A 14,490-nucleotide genomic window follows, 5' to 3' on the forward strand; every position below is an offset into this window, starting at 1 on the left:
TATCATTGCTGCCTCATGTTTTCTGAGCAAACCAACAGAAAGCCATTTGTCTTCTTTATCACCCCTGGAAGACATGAGGCTGGCACCTCCAGTTCACTTTCTGCCAGCAAATGATTAGCAATAGCATGGACCCTCTATGCATCCCTTGACAAAGGGAAAACAGCAAGCACAGGCAACGCAGAATCAAAGCATGTCCGAGGAAATGCCACATCAGCTATTGACTACCACTCTGCATCCTCCAGACCTAGTTTTTGCAGAAGCAGAGCTGACATATAAAAGGTCTTCTGTCACTGTGAAAAGCTGACCAGAGAGCTGACCTTTGTCTGTGCTGACTACAAGAAGCCATCAGTGCTCTGATGTCCCAGCAAAAGGACCCTACCAGAGAATCAGCATCTCTCTTGAAAAGCAGCAGCGATTCTCTACTCCTCTGTAAGAGCCTTTTTGGTGGCTTCCAGCACATGATCATTCAGCTGTGCTGGTGACCACCAAGAACACACCAAAGTGGCTGGCTGTGGGATGAACAGAGTTGAGACCTGGGCTATCATGGAAGGCAATAAGGTGCCTCCCTCTGAGATGTGCAGCCTTTGAACAGTAGTTTTAACCTCCACTTGGTCTCCAAAGGAAATGACACTACATCTCACTACTGACCCATCAAACCTATATGCCTAAGGTAACAAAATGGCACTGCTGGCATATTCCCTTTTATCAGTCCCGTGCTCTCCTCCTGGTGACAGATCTCTCAGCACAGCCAGAAAGCTTTGCTCAAACCTACTGACCCAGCAAAAATAAAAACTGAGTGGCTCCAGAAGAGAAAATAGATCAAGATAAAATGAATGTTTCTCAGGTAGTTCTGGTAACCTGGGCTGCTTTTTCCACAAAAGCTTAACCAAAAGAAGCCCCGTGCATTTCTTCATCTGAGTCATGCAAACTGCTGATCAATCCAGTGGGCAGGTATGCTCCCAGGATATTAGGAGCCAAGCAAAAAATCAAAGCTGCTGCTGTTAATGCTACATGACTGTATTTGTGAAGGCAAGACACATACCTGGCAGGCTGCTGATAACCAACAGTGTGGAAATTGTATCACATGAGGCTCTAGCAGACAAAGCCAGGCAAAAAGTGCCACGGGCTGTGGCACCACCCCTTGCTATGAAGCCAATATAGTGTTAGCTGTACACCATGGCAACCAAATAAATAAAAGCCTTTGGCACGACAGCTCTCCGCTTCAGGCTCTGCAGAAACCAACAGCCACAGCACGGCCACTCACGTCTCCCAACTTCAGGAACCCTGCTCAGTCTGGAGGAGCCACATCCCTCAGCCAAATATTTGAGGAGCCCATGTTACTCAGCCACATAACTGAGTGAGCTGTACTTGGGGGCAAGTACCCCTTATGAGAGACTTTTCTTTCCTCTCCATGCTTAAATTAATAATTCTGAGATCAGCTTTCATGGGGTTCTGCAGCTGGCTAGGGGAGTAAAAACAAATTAGCCCTTGAAAACCAGAAAAAATCAGGGCTACAACCCCTCAATTCACAAGAATGCTATGGGAGACACCCAGCTACCTACAACAGTCCCTCCTGCTGACTGCCTCTTCAATCTGCAGCCACTGGGTTTACTTCTAGAGCAGCCTCTACGGGACCAAATTTGTGGGGTCAAGTGCAAGATTCCCGGCAGGTGCTTAGCAAGCAGTGTATCTTCGTCTTCCACTTCTTGCTAAGCCTCCTGAGCTGCTCACAGCTACTGGGCTCCTGCCTGCTGCCTGCCTCTTTTTTCCACAACTGGACAGCCCCAGCTGCTAACTGAGTCCAACTGGCAGCTGTGACAAAACTGCAGCAAAATCCCCCAGAGCGACCTTGCTTCCGCTGACCAGAGGGCACCGGGGTGAGAGTGGAGCACACGGGATGGTGGGAAGGAGGAGTCTGTTTTTACAGCACTCCTGGGAAGTTGTCTTTGCTAGGCAGCCAACTTTGAAAGCTGGAAGGACGCTGAGAAAACTCTGAGTCACCTTAGCCTGCTTGGACAGGAGAAAACAATGGCAAAAGTAAACATCTCTCAACAGATAGTTAGCCCTGCCCGCAGGGTGTTCGGCAGCAAGCCAGGGTCTCATCCCAAAGCACAGCCCTCTGGCTGAGGACGTGCTCGTGGCAAAGCCATGGCTTGCTATTTGCAAACACATGCATCTGACCGACTTGACTCTGTCTCCCTGAGCAGTGCCAGTGCCAGGCTGCCAGTGCCCACAGACAGCTGGTGCTGCTGCCGGTAGGCATTTTCTGACTGTACCAACACGGCTGCTGTTTCGCCTCCACAGCCTGGAAGGGTGGAGGGTTCAGTCCAGCTCTGTGAAAGGCATTTGTGGGGTATAACCAGACTTTGCCACCAGCCATTAGCCTTAACACTGATCACAGGGTCCAGAAACTGTAGCTCTCTGCCCACCTCCTGATGTAGCAGGCTCTGGCATTTTGTTTCCTGATCCTCTGCCCCGTGCAAGCCCCAGCAGCCAGAAATGGAACCCTCACTCAGTATCCAGATCCCATGTGCTTCAGAGAACATGCTCTGACCATGCCTGCTGTTCCACTTGTTATTCCAACAGCAGCACCTCCAGACAAAGGTGAATTTGAAGCTGCAAGGTTTATAGAAAAAAAAGCTGTCTGTGTATTTTTTTTATGCCCTCATTACGCACAGAGAATGGCCAGAGAGAGCTTTCTGGAAAATGCAGGTAGATCCACAGCAGGCAGGAGAGAACCGGTCTCTAGACTGCACTCTTGGGGCAGGCATTGCTGATACAAATCCAACTGCTGTCACAAACTGCTGCAAATTCACACTTAGTTTCCTCCCTTGTGGAGATGCAGGCCCCTCCCTCTGTCCCCATACCATGCAGAAAGAGATCACAGCCAGCTCTGTCTGCAGGAACCATTCAGATCATCCAGGCTCACGTCTCACATAATACAGGACGTAGAAACTCGTCCTTCTTAGCTTCCTGAGAAGCTAGAACATATTTCTTAAGCAAGTTGGACAGTTTTGGGAACTAGAGACCTTGGTTACTCTGGACTGCTGCTTCCCATTCCACTCCCCCAACCATTTCAGACCACAACAGCTGCACAGGTTTGTTGCTGAGCATCCCCTCAAAGATGACTCCATCTCATGCAGCATAACCAGTACATACATGGACACACTGCAAGCCCACTGCAAGCACCAGTGCAGTCACCTGCATCTTTCCTGTTGGGCTAGGCCATGCCCAGCAAGACCTGCTTTTCCCCAGCATCAATGCCCTACAGCCTTCAGAACACTTGGCCCACAACCTAGATAAAAAACAGCTCCTACACACCACATGAGTGACTCAGATCCCTCTCCTATAAAACACCTCCTCTTTAGGATGCTTACAGACTTCATTCAGTGCTGGTCTCTGCAGAGGGACTCCTGGATGACAGGTCCCAGACAAAGGTGGAACACCCTTGCTTTGACAATAAGGCATAGACCAAGGGGTGGTGAGCTCAGGCCTTCACAAGGGGAAAGAAGGCAGTCAAATGGGATCCAAAAGGATTCACAGCACTTTCCCTGCTATTCTCCAGGGGAAAGAATCACTCCTATGCCTGAGTGCTTGCTAGGAAGCGTGAAGTTTCTCATCTTGTCACACATATTCTATGAAAGCAATTAAAGTCTAAAAACCTCCTTGTTCTAATGGCAAAAACTGCTTTAGTTCGACTCAGGGCTGGGAATTGTTCTCACTGGGTGGGCTCTGCTCCTGCACTACAGAACTCCCCTTTGGGAAAAAAAAAGGATAAGGCAGCACTGTCCATAACCAACAGGTCGAAAGAAAGTAAACAAAGTGCCTTTTGCTTATAACACACCTCTCTAGGGAAGTTCTTGGCAGTGCTGGAGGGTGCAGCCAGAGGCACCCTCTCCCACACTGAGAGACTGGTGGCACAAAGGCAAAACTCACAGCCTCCTCCTGATAAAGCACCATTAAGATCTCTGCCCAGCCTCAACAGCATCTGGACTGAAAGTTCCACCTACTCCTGCATTTATATCAGTCCTGTGGGTCGAGGAGTCCTTCAAACTGCTCTATCGTCCCTTGGCCACTAAAGGGCAGCAGGACACCTTTGGTCCCCACTCTGTGTGGCCATAGTCCTAAAATCTCCTAATTTCACTAGCAAAGTGTCACAGGAAGCACCATTCTCTGTGCGTTGCCCTCTGTGTCCTAGAGGATTCACCCCACCATGGAACAGAGCAGATAACAACGCTGCAGAACAAGGCACAAAGCTCAACACCAGCACAGCACCCAGGAAAGCTCTCAGCTGTCCTCCTCAATGGCAAGCCTGGTCTGCCTGGGATCTATCAGGCGCAGCAGTGAGAGGGAAAGAGACAATGGGCTGGCACTGCTGGGAGCAAAACCAGGCTGCAAGCTCTAGATACACCTCACTTACCATGCTGTTGGCTGGTTTGCTGGCATGTGCCTCCATCTGCTGCCAGTACTTTTTAGATTCCTGCACGATATCTTCATGGGTCATTCCTGGGAACACAAAGGAGACAGAACTGAACTACCCTGCTTTGACCAACACAAGGGAGGGGTTGTTGCAGGACTTCTTACATTTGGGCTTAGTAAACCCTGAGTGGCTGACAGCTCCTGACAGCCTCGCTGGTAAGGTCAGGACATGAGTTGTGAGGGGACCCATCATGGAACATGCTTAATCCCAGGCTAAGGAAGCTCCTCTCTTTACACAAGTCAAACAGAAGGAGAAGAGTTGGATCTCCTGGGCTTGTTTCTGCTCAGGTTGCCTGCAAAGGACCCAGCTGCTGCCTCTGGGACAATAATTTTTCACTAGGGGTCAAGAGCTTGACAAAAGCTGTCCCCCAATGCCTTATCAACAGACTCTACAGAGGCTCCTGAAGACAGTGCTTTGTTACTGTTGATCTACTGTATAATGGAGTTTTTGCCACTAGGTTGGAAGATCACAGATATCCCAGTGAGGCACCTAGCACCTCCAAAACCCAGGAAGCCTCACCTATCCCAGGCTGGGATTAATTAGCCTGTTACACCTTCAAGTTGAGGGGTCTGCCCATCAATTAGTGGGCGAAGCAGAAAGTTGAAATTCAACATATACAAACACCAAGCACAACCAAGGCAGCAAGGAAAGGCCAACAGTGCAAAACCAACCAAGGAACAGCTGCTAGTATGTAACCAGCAAGGAAAGAGCCGCAAGGTTTCAGGTATCAGAAATACAACATCAGAGAACAACAAAAAGGGTTAGTCAGACCTTATGTAAGGAATTAACTCCTGACCAGCTCAAGTGGTGAGGGAACAGCCTCTGTTAGCACCAACCAGCCAGATGGGCCCTATGACTCTTAGAGCACTAAACAGCAAGAAAAAACTGTGTAAGGGTAGGAACTGTTTGGTCAGTGTGAAGACTTTGTTACAAAAAAGCCCATGTTATTTAAGTGCTATAAAGACCCAAGACAGCTGCCAAAACAAACTGAAGCAAGTATCTTGCAACAGCTAGCTGATTCCAAAAAGTGGGGTGCTGAGGATGGCCTTGATGCAGCACCACCAGGACACAGAGGCTGCAAAACTAATCAATATGCTTATGCCTACAGCTTTATATTACTGAAGTGAGGTGTTCCCCAGGTGTGCTACATGGTCATGATCTTTGATCTGGGAGCCAACATGTTCCAGGGCCACCAAATGTAAGTTTTCATCTCAGCTTAGGCTGTGTGTAAGTTGGGTAAGTCGCATCATTCATGATCTCAGTTTCCTTATGTGTGATTCTGGCTGTTCAGGTCCCTGTCAGGCAACAATACTGCCATTTGCACAGGGCTTGAACAGGATGAAAAGAATTCAGGGAGCTTTACCACTATTTAAGAACATTTGCTCAGGCCTTTAAAATGGCAGCTGCTGCATAGCTGGTACTGCTCACAGATCAGAGCTGTTGGTAAATTTTCTCCTTTTTTAGACATTATCCAGAAGAAATAGTGCAGAGTTAGTAAAACTGCAACTCCTTCTTTCATGTCCAAATATTGCAGGGTTGGGCACACTGCTGATCGATACTTTGGGAACAAAAACTATAAAACTGGGAAAACCACAGGAAGAAGTTAACATGCTGCACTGGACCTGGCAGGGAAAGGGCCAAAGCAGCTCCCACCTTCTCCATTCTGCACACCTGCACTGTGATCCCTGGGGTGCAGAATCAATAGGAGAAGCATACACAGGTCTTGTCAGAAGACTGAATTTCAAATGACGTTCTTAGCAAGTGACTGCCTTCTTCCAGTCCCAGAAATTTGAACTAACTCAACAATACAGTCTAGAAATGTGGTGGTCAGGAAAAAAAACCTCCTCCCAAATGTGAAAGGATGTTTGCCAAACTACCAGCTCTCCAAAGCATGAACTGTCACAAAGAAATGATCTGGGAACCAAAAGGCCCATGTGTTGATTACTTATAATATTTCAGTATCTTTTGCAACATCATTAGTGAGGACAAAGACTGTGATTTCCACTGATGGAAGAAAATAGCAAGATATGTCTGTGAAAAGCCACAGTGAACAAGAAAACAGTCCTGTCTATCCAGTTTTCAGATCTTGGGAACCTTTACTTCACTAATATGATCCTTTATCCCCATGAACAAAGCCAAAAGCTCTGTAGAAGCTCAGATGGCTGTGAAATGTTTCAAATGCTAGCTGTTATGCCCTCTTCCTATTCTTGCCAAGCAAATAGCGCTCAACTGAAACTCTCTGCTCCAAAGCTAAAGCATTCTCAGAGAATGGTAACAACTACCTTTCATCTCTGTTTCCATAATGAAGGCTACACTCAGGAGAGGTAATAAACCACCATTCCAGGAAGGCAAACTCACAAGGAGAGCAGGGTCATATATATATACAGCCCTGCAGAAAAAAAACCATGATAATGGCTCTCGCATTGTTGGAAAAGACGGAAATAAGCATAGGGCTTACTGACCACCTCTGCAGCTCTTAACTCATGGCTTATTTCATCTCCTCAGCTTCCCCTTTGAAGTAATTTCTTCAAGTAATGAAAGCAAGAAGAAAAAAATCAGTCTAACAGTTTCTTCTACAGGCTGAAGAGGAAGGAAGACAGAGGGAAGAAGGGAGCAAAGAAACTTTTCTTAAAAAACCCAAACAAACCAGCAAAAATAAACCAACCATGGGGTGGGAAAAAGAGCAAAGTCTTGAATATTAGAATGCCCAGAGTACTACAGGCAGTATCATAAGCATGTAGAGAAGCAGTGGTGGCCTACAGCACACAGGCAACATGCTTTCTTAGAAACTCTGGAGTTGTAATTTTTTAATTTCCTGAGGCCACAAATAAATGAGGTCAAACGGCAAGAATAAAAGATGGCATTTGCCACAGAGCCACACTTGTTCATCACGGTCCCTCACGAGCTGAAGCCAAGGCCAAGGACCGCACTGAACATCAGTTATGAGAAACATCCATAACGCCTTCCTCTCTGAAGTACTCCTATTACCAGGCTGGGTGTTGCACTAAACGAGACCCTTGTAGGTAGCCCTGTGGGTGGACCAGATCTACACAGTCAACAGGGGAGCAGCCAGAGAAATCCTCCAACCTGTCAGTCAGAGACAGAGAGAAAGGACTGAAAGTGCCAGATGTGGCAGTGCCATTACATGAGTGCCCTGAATATAATTTTTGCAAAGGCCTCTTCAGAGGCATCTCATCAAATGCTTTTTGGGAAAAATCAAGTATCTTGTCATTTCCCACTGTTGGTGAATTTGTTTTGAGAAACTGGAGATGCACAGCCTTCCTTTATATAACTGACTGCTTTGTCACCTGTGCCTACTGCCATTCTCACTGCAGCAGATACTCACTCAGGGGTCCAACTGCTATTTGCACAAGATTTAAGCACCAAAACACCTTTTAGGATTCAGCTCTACCTAATAATAATTTTAATTCATTCAGCTGGTCTCAGGGGATAGGCTTCCTGGTCTACAAATTATAATAGCACATGTAAAAGTAAAAGGACCAAATCACCTCACAGAACACCTTGGTCCTCTTTTCTGTGCCCTGAGGAGGCAAAGTAAGTATACACACAGGTGAATGACAACTTCTCAGTGCTCCCAAATCACCCTCTTCCCTTCTCAGCTGGCCCTGGGTACACACTGGAAGAAACTCAGGTATACACTGCACCAACAAGTCACTCACCTGAATATTGCTGCAGCAGCCAGACCTTGAGCTCAATGAAACTGTGAGCAAAGTGGCAGCTGTCCTCACGTAGGCAGCCATAACGCACCTCATGTCGGCACACGTCAAACTGGAAGTGCTCTTGGAACTGACGGATTTTGGAATATTTCAGGGAGGTGGAACGCACAATGTGGACCAGACACCTGCAGCCAGGCCAGAAAAATATGAAGCATTAGAGGATCAAACCCTCCCCACCTCCTCCTTTCATGTGACATCCAGACATTTGACCGTGCAGGCAAAGGACACAAGAAACTCAACTCTAGGAGAGACAGATTCCCTCTGGGAAAAGCAAGCCCCTGCCCTCCCACCCTATCAAGCCTGGGTAGGTACTTTCAATCTCCTCAGCACATGGGTGATGCTCTGCTTTAGTTCAGAGATCAGATACATTTCAAAATATACAACAAAGATACCAACTCCTCAAGCTCAGCAAGTCCCTAAGTCTCAGGTTGCCAGGGACCAGAAGGAATTGTATAACTATGTACTTGACATGTTTGTTATACTTGTTTTCCTAAACATTCATTACCAGCCAGTCAGAAGCAGGATCCTGAGCTACAGGATCTTTGTTTTGACCTTTCTGTAAAGGCCAAACTGAAAGGCAAATTAAGTCAATGGAAAATCTAGTACACTGACACCAAAGGGTTTTGCTGCTGCTTGAAATCCTTCAGCACCAGCAGCAAACACAGAGAGTGAAGCCCACAGTGCTATTTATCATGCTTTGAGCTGCCCTATGATTGGAACCCATGGGGAGAAAAGAAAGAAAGAGACCAGGGCCCTGGAGTTAAACTGGCTGGACTTGTGAGAAATTGTTCCCATCAGCACAAAAAACTGTTCGCTCACTTGTTGTCATGGAAACTGTGTTTGGCAGAAAGGTTGGAGCAGACAGATGGCGTGTCCTTGGTCCCTTTGCTGATAATCCGGGGTTTGCTGTCGAAGCAAATCTGAGAAGAGAAGAATTAGCATGCTGGGAAAATCTTAGAGAGCAGTGAACCAGAGCCACTTCACTTGGAAGAGGAAGAAGAACCAGAGCCAGCCTATTCTAATGTTCAAAGTCAGAAAGAAGTCTGATGAAAACTTTGTGGTAGGGCTTTAAAATAAAGCAAGTGAATCTCTGGAAAAGCTTCCGGACAACATTTTTTGGCTTATTCTCAACAGTATTTTCCATTGTGGTTGGAAAAATTTTGGTCAGAGCCACATATTCTTTCCCTGTTAGCCAAGAGAGCAAGAACAAGGGGGAAATGATGGGGAGAAATAAAAGAACAGCCACTTCACAGCAAAGAACATGTCCCTTTACATGTACTGCCAGCATGGGGAACTCTGTGCTGCAGAGCATCAAGACGATATGAGACAATCCTCAACTGACCAATTCTGTGGCTCTGCACAGACGTCAAGTGGGAATTTGTTGCATTACGGAGTTCTGATTGCTAAAGTAACTGCAGCTAAATTACAATTCAAAGCAACATCTCAAGATAGAGGAAGAGACAGGTGATCTTATGAGGCTGTGAGCACTTGGTTCAGCTGCAGGGCTAAGGAAGAAATCTACTTCTATCTCCTACACAGCTGCATACACTGCTAACTGCCCTCCTGGGAGCAGGGCACTGGCTGGGACATACAGAGCCATAGATGGCCCACTCCTGCACCTTTAAATCTCCTTCTTGAAGAATGTCCAGGCTTCCTGGACTCCTTTGCCCTTCAGGACTGCCTGCCAAGGGACTCTGTCAACCAAAATCCTAAACAGGCCAAAGTCTGCCCTCGGGAAGTCCAAGGTGGCTGTTCTGCTGACTCCCCTCCTTACTTTTCCAAGAACTGAAAACTATCATTCCATGATCGCTGTGCCCAGGACGGCCTCCAACCATCACCTCACCCACCAGTGCTTCTCTGTTCACAGACAACAGTCCAGAGGGTGCTTTCCCTAGTTGTCTCCCTCACCAGCTGTGTCAGGAAGTTCTCTTTCACACTCCAGGAGGTTCCTGGAGTGTTTCCTCTCTGCTGTGCTGTATTTTCAGCTGAAGTTCCCCACAAGAACAAGGGCCAGAGATTGTGAGACTGCTCCCATCTGCTTATAGAATAATTTCTCTGCCTCTTCACCCTGGGCGGGTGGTCTGTAACAGGATCCCACCATGATATCAGCCTTGTTGGCCTTCCCCCTGATTCCTACCCATAAACACTCAACCTTATTGCTGCCATCATTAAGCTCTAGACAGTCAAAACACTCCCCAACATACAGGGCAACCCCACTGTTTCTCCTGCTTTGACCATCCCTCCTGAGGAGTTTATAACCATCCATTGCAGCACTCCAGTTGTGCGAGTCATCCCACCATGTTTCTATGGTGGCAACTATCAACATATCAATGGTCCACATGCATACTGAGGAGATGATGAAGGATGCTTGCCCCCTCCCACCAGCTCTGTACCTCACAGAGGAAGGTGAAGATGCCCTGATGTTCCTTGAGGAGCTTGGCAATTGTGAGGCTGCTCTGCTTGATCCCACCTAGCGGGTCAAAGAGGAGGTCACGGTTGAGGGTCCCCTTCCTCTCCTCCGTCCACACGTCGATCTCTTCCTGGTGGTACGCGAAGGTGCAGTTATCCCCGTACTTACAGTCCTGCTTGTTAAGCATATCTACAAAGCAACAAACAGCACACACCACCACACAGGCAGGGCGGCCCAGTCAGAAACTAAACTCTCTCTTGTCTCTTCCCACTGCCCATGCTTCTCAAGGAACTGAAAGCAAGAAAACAGAGAGCTGAAGAAAAGACATCTCCCCCCAGGCTTGTTTGTATCGAGACATTCAGGAAAGTTAATGCAAACTACTGAATGGTGACAGTCTCAAGTAATGTTGCTGTTGGGGAAACCATCTCAAAACAGAGGCCACCTTTAGTTCAGTGCCTGGCAAGGGACAGATCATGATTTTACTAACCCCTTTTAATGCTAACCCAGACTAAGTTCTCCCATAGGCCCAGCACTAAGGAGCCCTGTCAGCTTGGCTCTTGCACTCTCCCCACCGCATTGGGTAGTTTGTAATGGCACTGCCTCAGGGACCAGTCTGGTCACACTGCCTGCATGTACTGTGGGATGGCTGGAGCAAAGGAGCAGGAAGAGAGTGCTCTTCCCTAGGCAGAACCACAGGCCTGCCCTGAGGCAGCTGGGTGGAGCGGGACTAATACGAGCACTTGTACAGGAGGCAGGTTCACAGTAAAGCCCATATGAACAGGGCAGCTCTGAGTGCTTGGCTGTGCATTGCACCTAACTGTGACTTTGGAATTCTTATGCTCCACCACTTTAGAGGCTGCCTGCTCTCCACAGCATGGCAGCTCATTGCCCTTCACTGTGTTGAGCCATCCAGTCCATAGGCTACTGATGGGACAGGAGACCCCAGAGCCAGCAGGCAAGAGTTGTAGATATCAACTACAGTTTCCCTCCCAGCCTCCCGCAGCACACAGTGAATGCCCCTTCCTGGCCACCAACTGCCCCAGATCACCTTTGCACAGGTAATAGGATCCTACAAAGTTGGTTTTTGTTGGGCGAGGACGGATCCTCTTCCAGGTCTTATCTTCCGAGTTCTTCAGCCTGCCCAGCAGGATGTCCCGCTTGCACTTGTGCTCCAAGCCTTCCCGATAGGTGTAATCACCAGCCTTGGGCCCTGCAGGAGACAATAACCCCATCAACCCAGGGAAAGCCAAATCCCAGCCTGGGCCAGCGCTCTGCTGGCAGAGCAAACGCATCACCTGTTTTGGGGTAGCAGATATGACAGGCTTGCTTGAAGACGTGAGTAGCTGCCAGTGGGTTCTTCACTAGCAGGGCTGTGTTGGGCATTACTGGTTCTGGCTGGGACAGCAGCTGCTCAGTGACCTTGGGCACAGTTGGGTGACTCACTCCACCAAGGTTGACCTGAGAGAAAACACATGTACCTCTCTTTTCAGCTCTTCAACCACTTGGGCAAGAAACCTCTCTAACACCCTGCCCCACTCCAGTCTCTCAAAAACCTTTCTAATTTCCTCTCTCATAGAAACGTTTACATCTGAAATGACATTTCCAAAAGAGCTGCATGCAAATTCTTCAAAGAGAACAAGCATTGCGGTATGTTCACTTCAAAGACAGGCCTCTTTCTCTATTGGTAAGGGACCTCAGCTTTCTGTCATGAGCCACAGAACAAAATGCCCTCCTTGCTTCTTCTCATTCCTTCCATCACAATAAGCTCTGCACTGAAAGGCTTTTAACCCTATCTCAACCTGAGAAAAAAACCCAAACTATGTATCAGTAAATCTTCGGGGAGAGTCACATTGATGTTAATAGGGCTAGCAGATGATAGGAACTCAAGAATAATTCTTGCTCCAAGCTTGCTAACCATCCCCTTTTTCTCCAGAACTGGAGACACAGGACAGAGGCAGAACAGTGTATCTGGAGGAGCCTCCTGACAGGGGCAGAGAGCAGCAAAGAACCTCAGTAGCCTGAAGTCAAAGCTGGCTTACTCTGCCCCATCCTTCAGCGTTATGTGGCTGCCAGATACAGCAGGACACCAGCGTCCACGATCCCCTGTTGACCCTACAACCAAGGCCACACCATGTCTACCTCAGCAATATGCAGTTACAGAAAAAAACAAAGATGGAACAAAGGTCTTCCTACTGACTGGGGAAATCTTTACCTGCCTTGCCACAACATGGAAGGCAAAACTCACTGGGGTGGGTCAAGAAGGGGGCCCAAATTACCTACATCACCTGAGTCACTACTACCTTGGCTCCAGAGCACCCTGGGACATCAGCACGAAGGAGTAGCTCACTCACCACGGGGGATGGTTTTTGGCTGCCAGGTGGGTGTCGCAGTTCCTGAGAGCTAGTTTCTTCTGAGCAAAAGAAAGGGAAAAACCCCATAAGACAAATACAATCATTTCACTTTCAGAGGCAGTTCTGCTCACAAAAAGACAAACAAATGCTTATTATATCAATTTGCTTTATTTATTTCATAATATTTTAATATTTACTCCCAAAAGCACCTGTCTGGACTTGGAAAAACTCTAGAAAAGGCCTTCTTGTCCCACAAATCCTACTGAACCTAACTCTATGCTTCTGAGCACTGGCATTCCCAAGGTGGCAACTCGAAAGTACCCCAACACTGAGGTGAATGTGAGTGTTGAAGTGCTGACTGGCCAATCTCTGCTGTTCTCAAAATACTTTTGCTGTCAGTGTACTGCAACAATGGGGACAAGTTAACCAAGAAGAAGGCTGCCTTTCCTCCTGGACAGGAAGGGACTTAGTCTTTGCCCACCATCCTCCCCAGCTTTTCTACTTGTGACATCAGAGTGCAGAGCCTCATTCAAGAGGACACTTGCTGACCTGAATCCAGAGACAGGAAAAACCCATGTCAGCCTCTACCATTCTGCCCAGCATAACAAGGTCCTGCATCATCTCAGTCACCTCAACTTTGTTCACTTTCTGCAAAATGAGGAGGGGGAAGGAATCACGCTACAGTCCAGCAAATTGTGCCAAGGGAGGTGTCCTGGACACCAAGCCAGGTTTAAATCTCACCACTCATCATAATGCACCTGTGTGTTCCTTTCACCTCTTTAAACTTCGCTCTATGCACGTACTGGTTGCCTGGGATTACAACCTACAGCCTTTCTATTACTCCTGAGCTAAACATACTCAGTTGCTCCGTCCAACACAACTTCCTGCTCTCCTCTACATTTATATTCCCATTCTGCCACACCAGCAGATAAAGCTACAGGATGGGTGTCCTCAGCACTGAAGGAAATAATCTTGGCATGCATTCACAGCTAATGCAGCATAAAACACCATCATTCTGCACCTACCAATGGTAAAGGAATCCAAGGCATCCAGCGACCCTCTGCTCGTCCCAAAGGAGTCCAGGGCATCGAGCCCTGTGTCTGTGTAGGGAAGCAGATCCAGGGAATCCAGCGAATCTAAAGTAGAGCCACCACTTCCTCCTGGTGGGGCCTCGAAGGCATCCAGGACAGAGGAGGAGGAGAGCTGCTTGGTGGGATCCATCACCAGGCCAAAGGAGGCGGGTGGCAGAGGGGTGGAGACAGGGATGTTGGCTGTCACGACTGGAGGCAGCAGCGGAGTTCCCCCCGGAAACACAGGAATCAACTGGGGCATCTCAGTTGGCAGGTTGGCAGGAATGGTGCCCTGGACCAGAGACTTCAGGGAATCAGGAAGGAGGAGGATAAACAGCACATTAGGAATGAGGAGTAGAGACTTAAATCCGATGTCCTGGTTTTGGCTGGCACAGAGTTAATTTTCTTCTTAGTAGTTGGTACAGTTCTGTGTTTTGGATTT

At 47.9% G+C, this 14,490-nt stretch overlaps 1 protein-coding gene across 4 annotated transcripts in view; it reads right to left on the minus strand.

Moving 5' to 3' along the window:
• Positions 1-14,490, minus strand: part of ZC3H7B (zinc finger CCCH-type containing 7B) — a 46,464-nt gene that overhangs the window by 11,145 nt on the left and 20,829 nt on the right. For 2 of the 4 annotated variants that reach the window (XM_050323881.1, XM_050323882.1), the window contains exons 10-17: positions 14,004-14,352; positions 12,979-13,034; positions 11,923-12,085; positions 11,676-11,837; positions 10,611-10,816; positions 9,037-9,137; positions 8,161-8,342; positions 4,421-4,506 (exon numbers count right to left, since the gene is read on the minus strand). In XM_050323881.1, coding sequence (XP_050179838.1) covers positions 4,421-4,506; positions 8,161-8,342; positions 9,037-9,137; positions 10,611-10,816; positions 11,676-11,837; positions 11,923-12,085; positions 12,979-13,034; positions 14,004-14,352 — 1,305 coding nt within the window. Of the gene's footprint in view, positions 1-4,420; positions 4,507-8,160; positions 8,343-9,036; positions 9,138-10,610; positions 10,817-11,675; positions 11,838-11,922; positions 12,086-12,978; positions 13,038-14,003; positions 14,353-14,490 lie in introns of all 4 variants that reach the window. The other 2 variants (XM_050323880.1, XM_050323878.1) reach the window with 1 other exon arrangement.

The sequence above is a fragment of the Myiozetetes cayanensis genome, unplaced genomic scaffold (assembly GCF_022539395.1).
Source record: "Myiozetetes cayanensis isolate MyiCay16 unplaced genomic scaffold, myiCay2020 scf3, whole genome shotgun sequence".
In the NCBI taxonomy this organism is placed as follows: domain Eukaryota; kingdom Metazoa; phylum Chordata; class Aves; order Passeriformes; family Tyrannidae; genus Myiozetetes; species Myiozetetes cayanensis.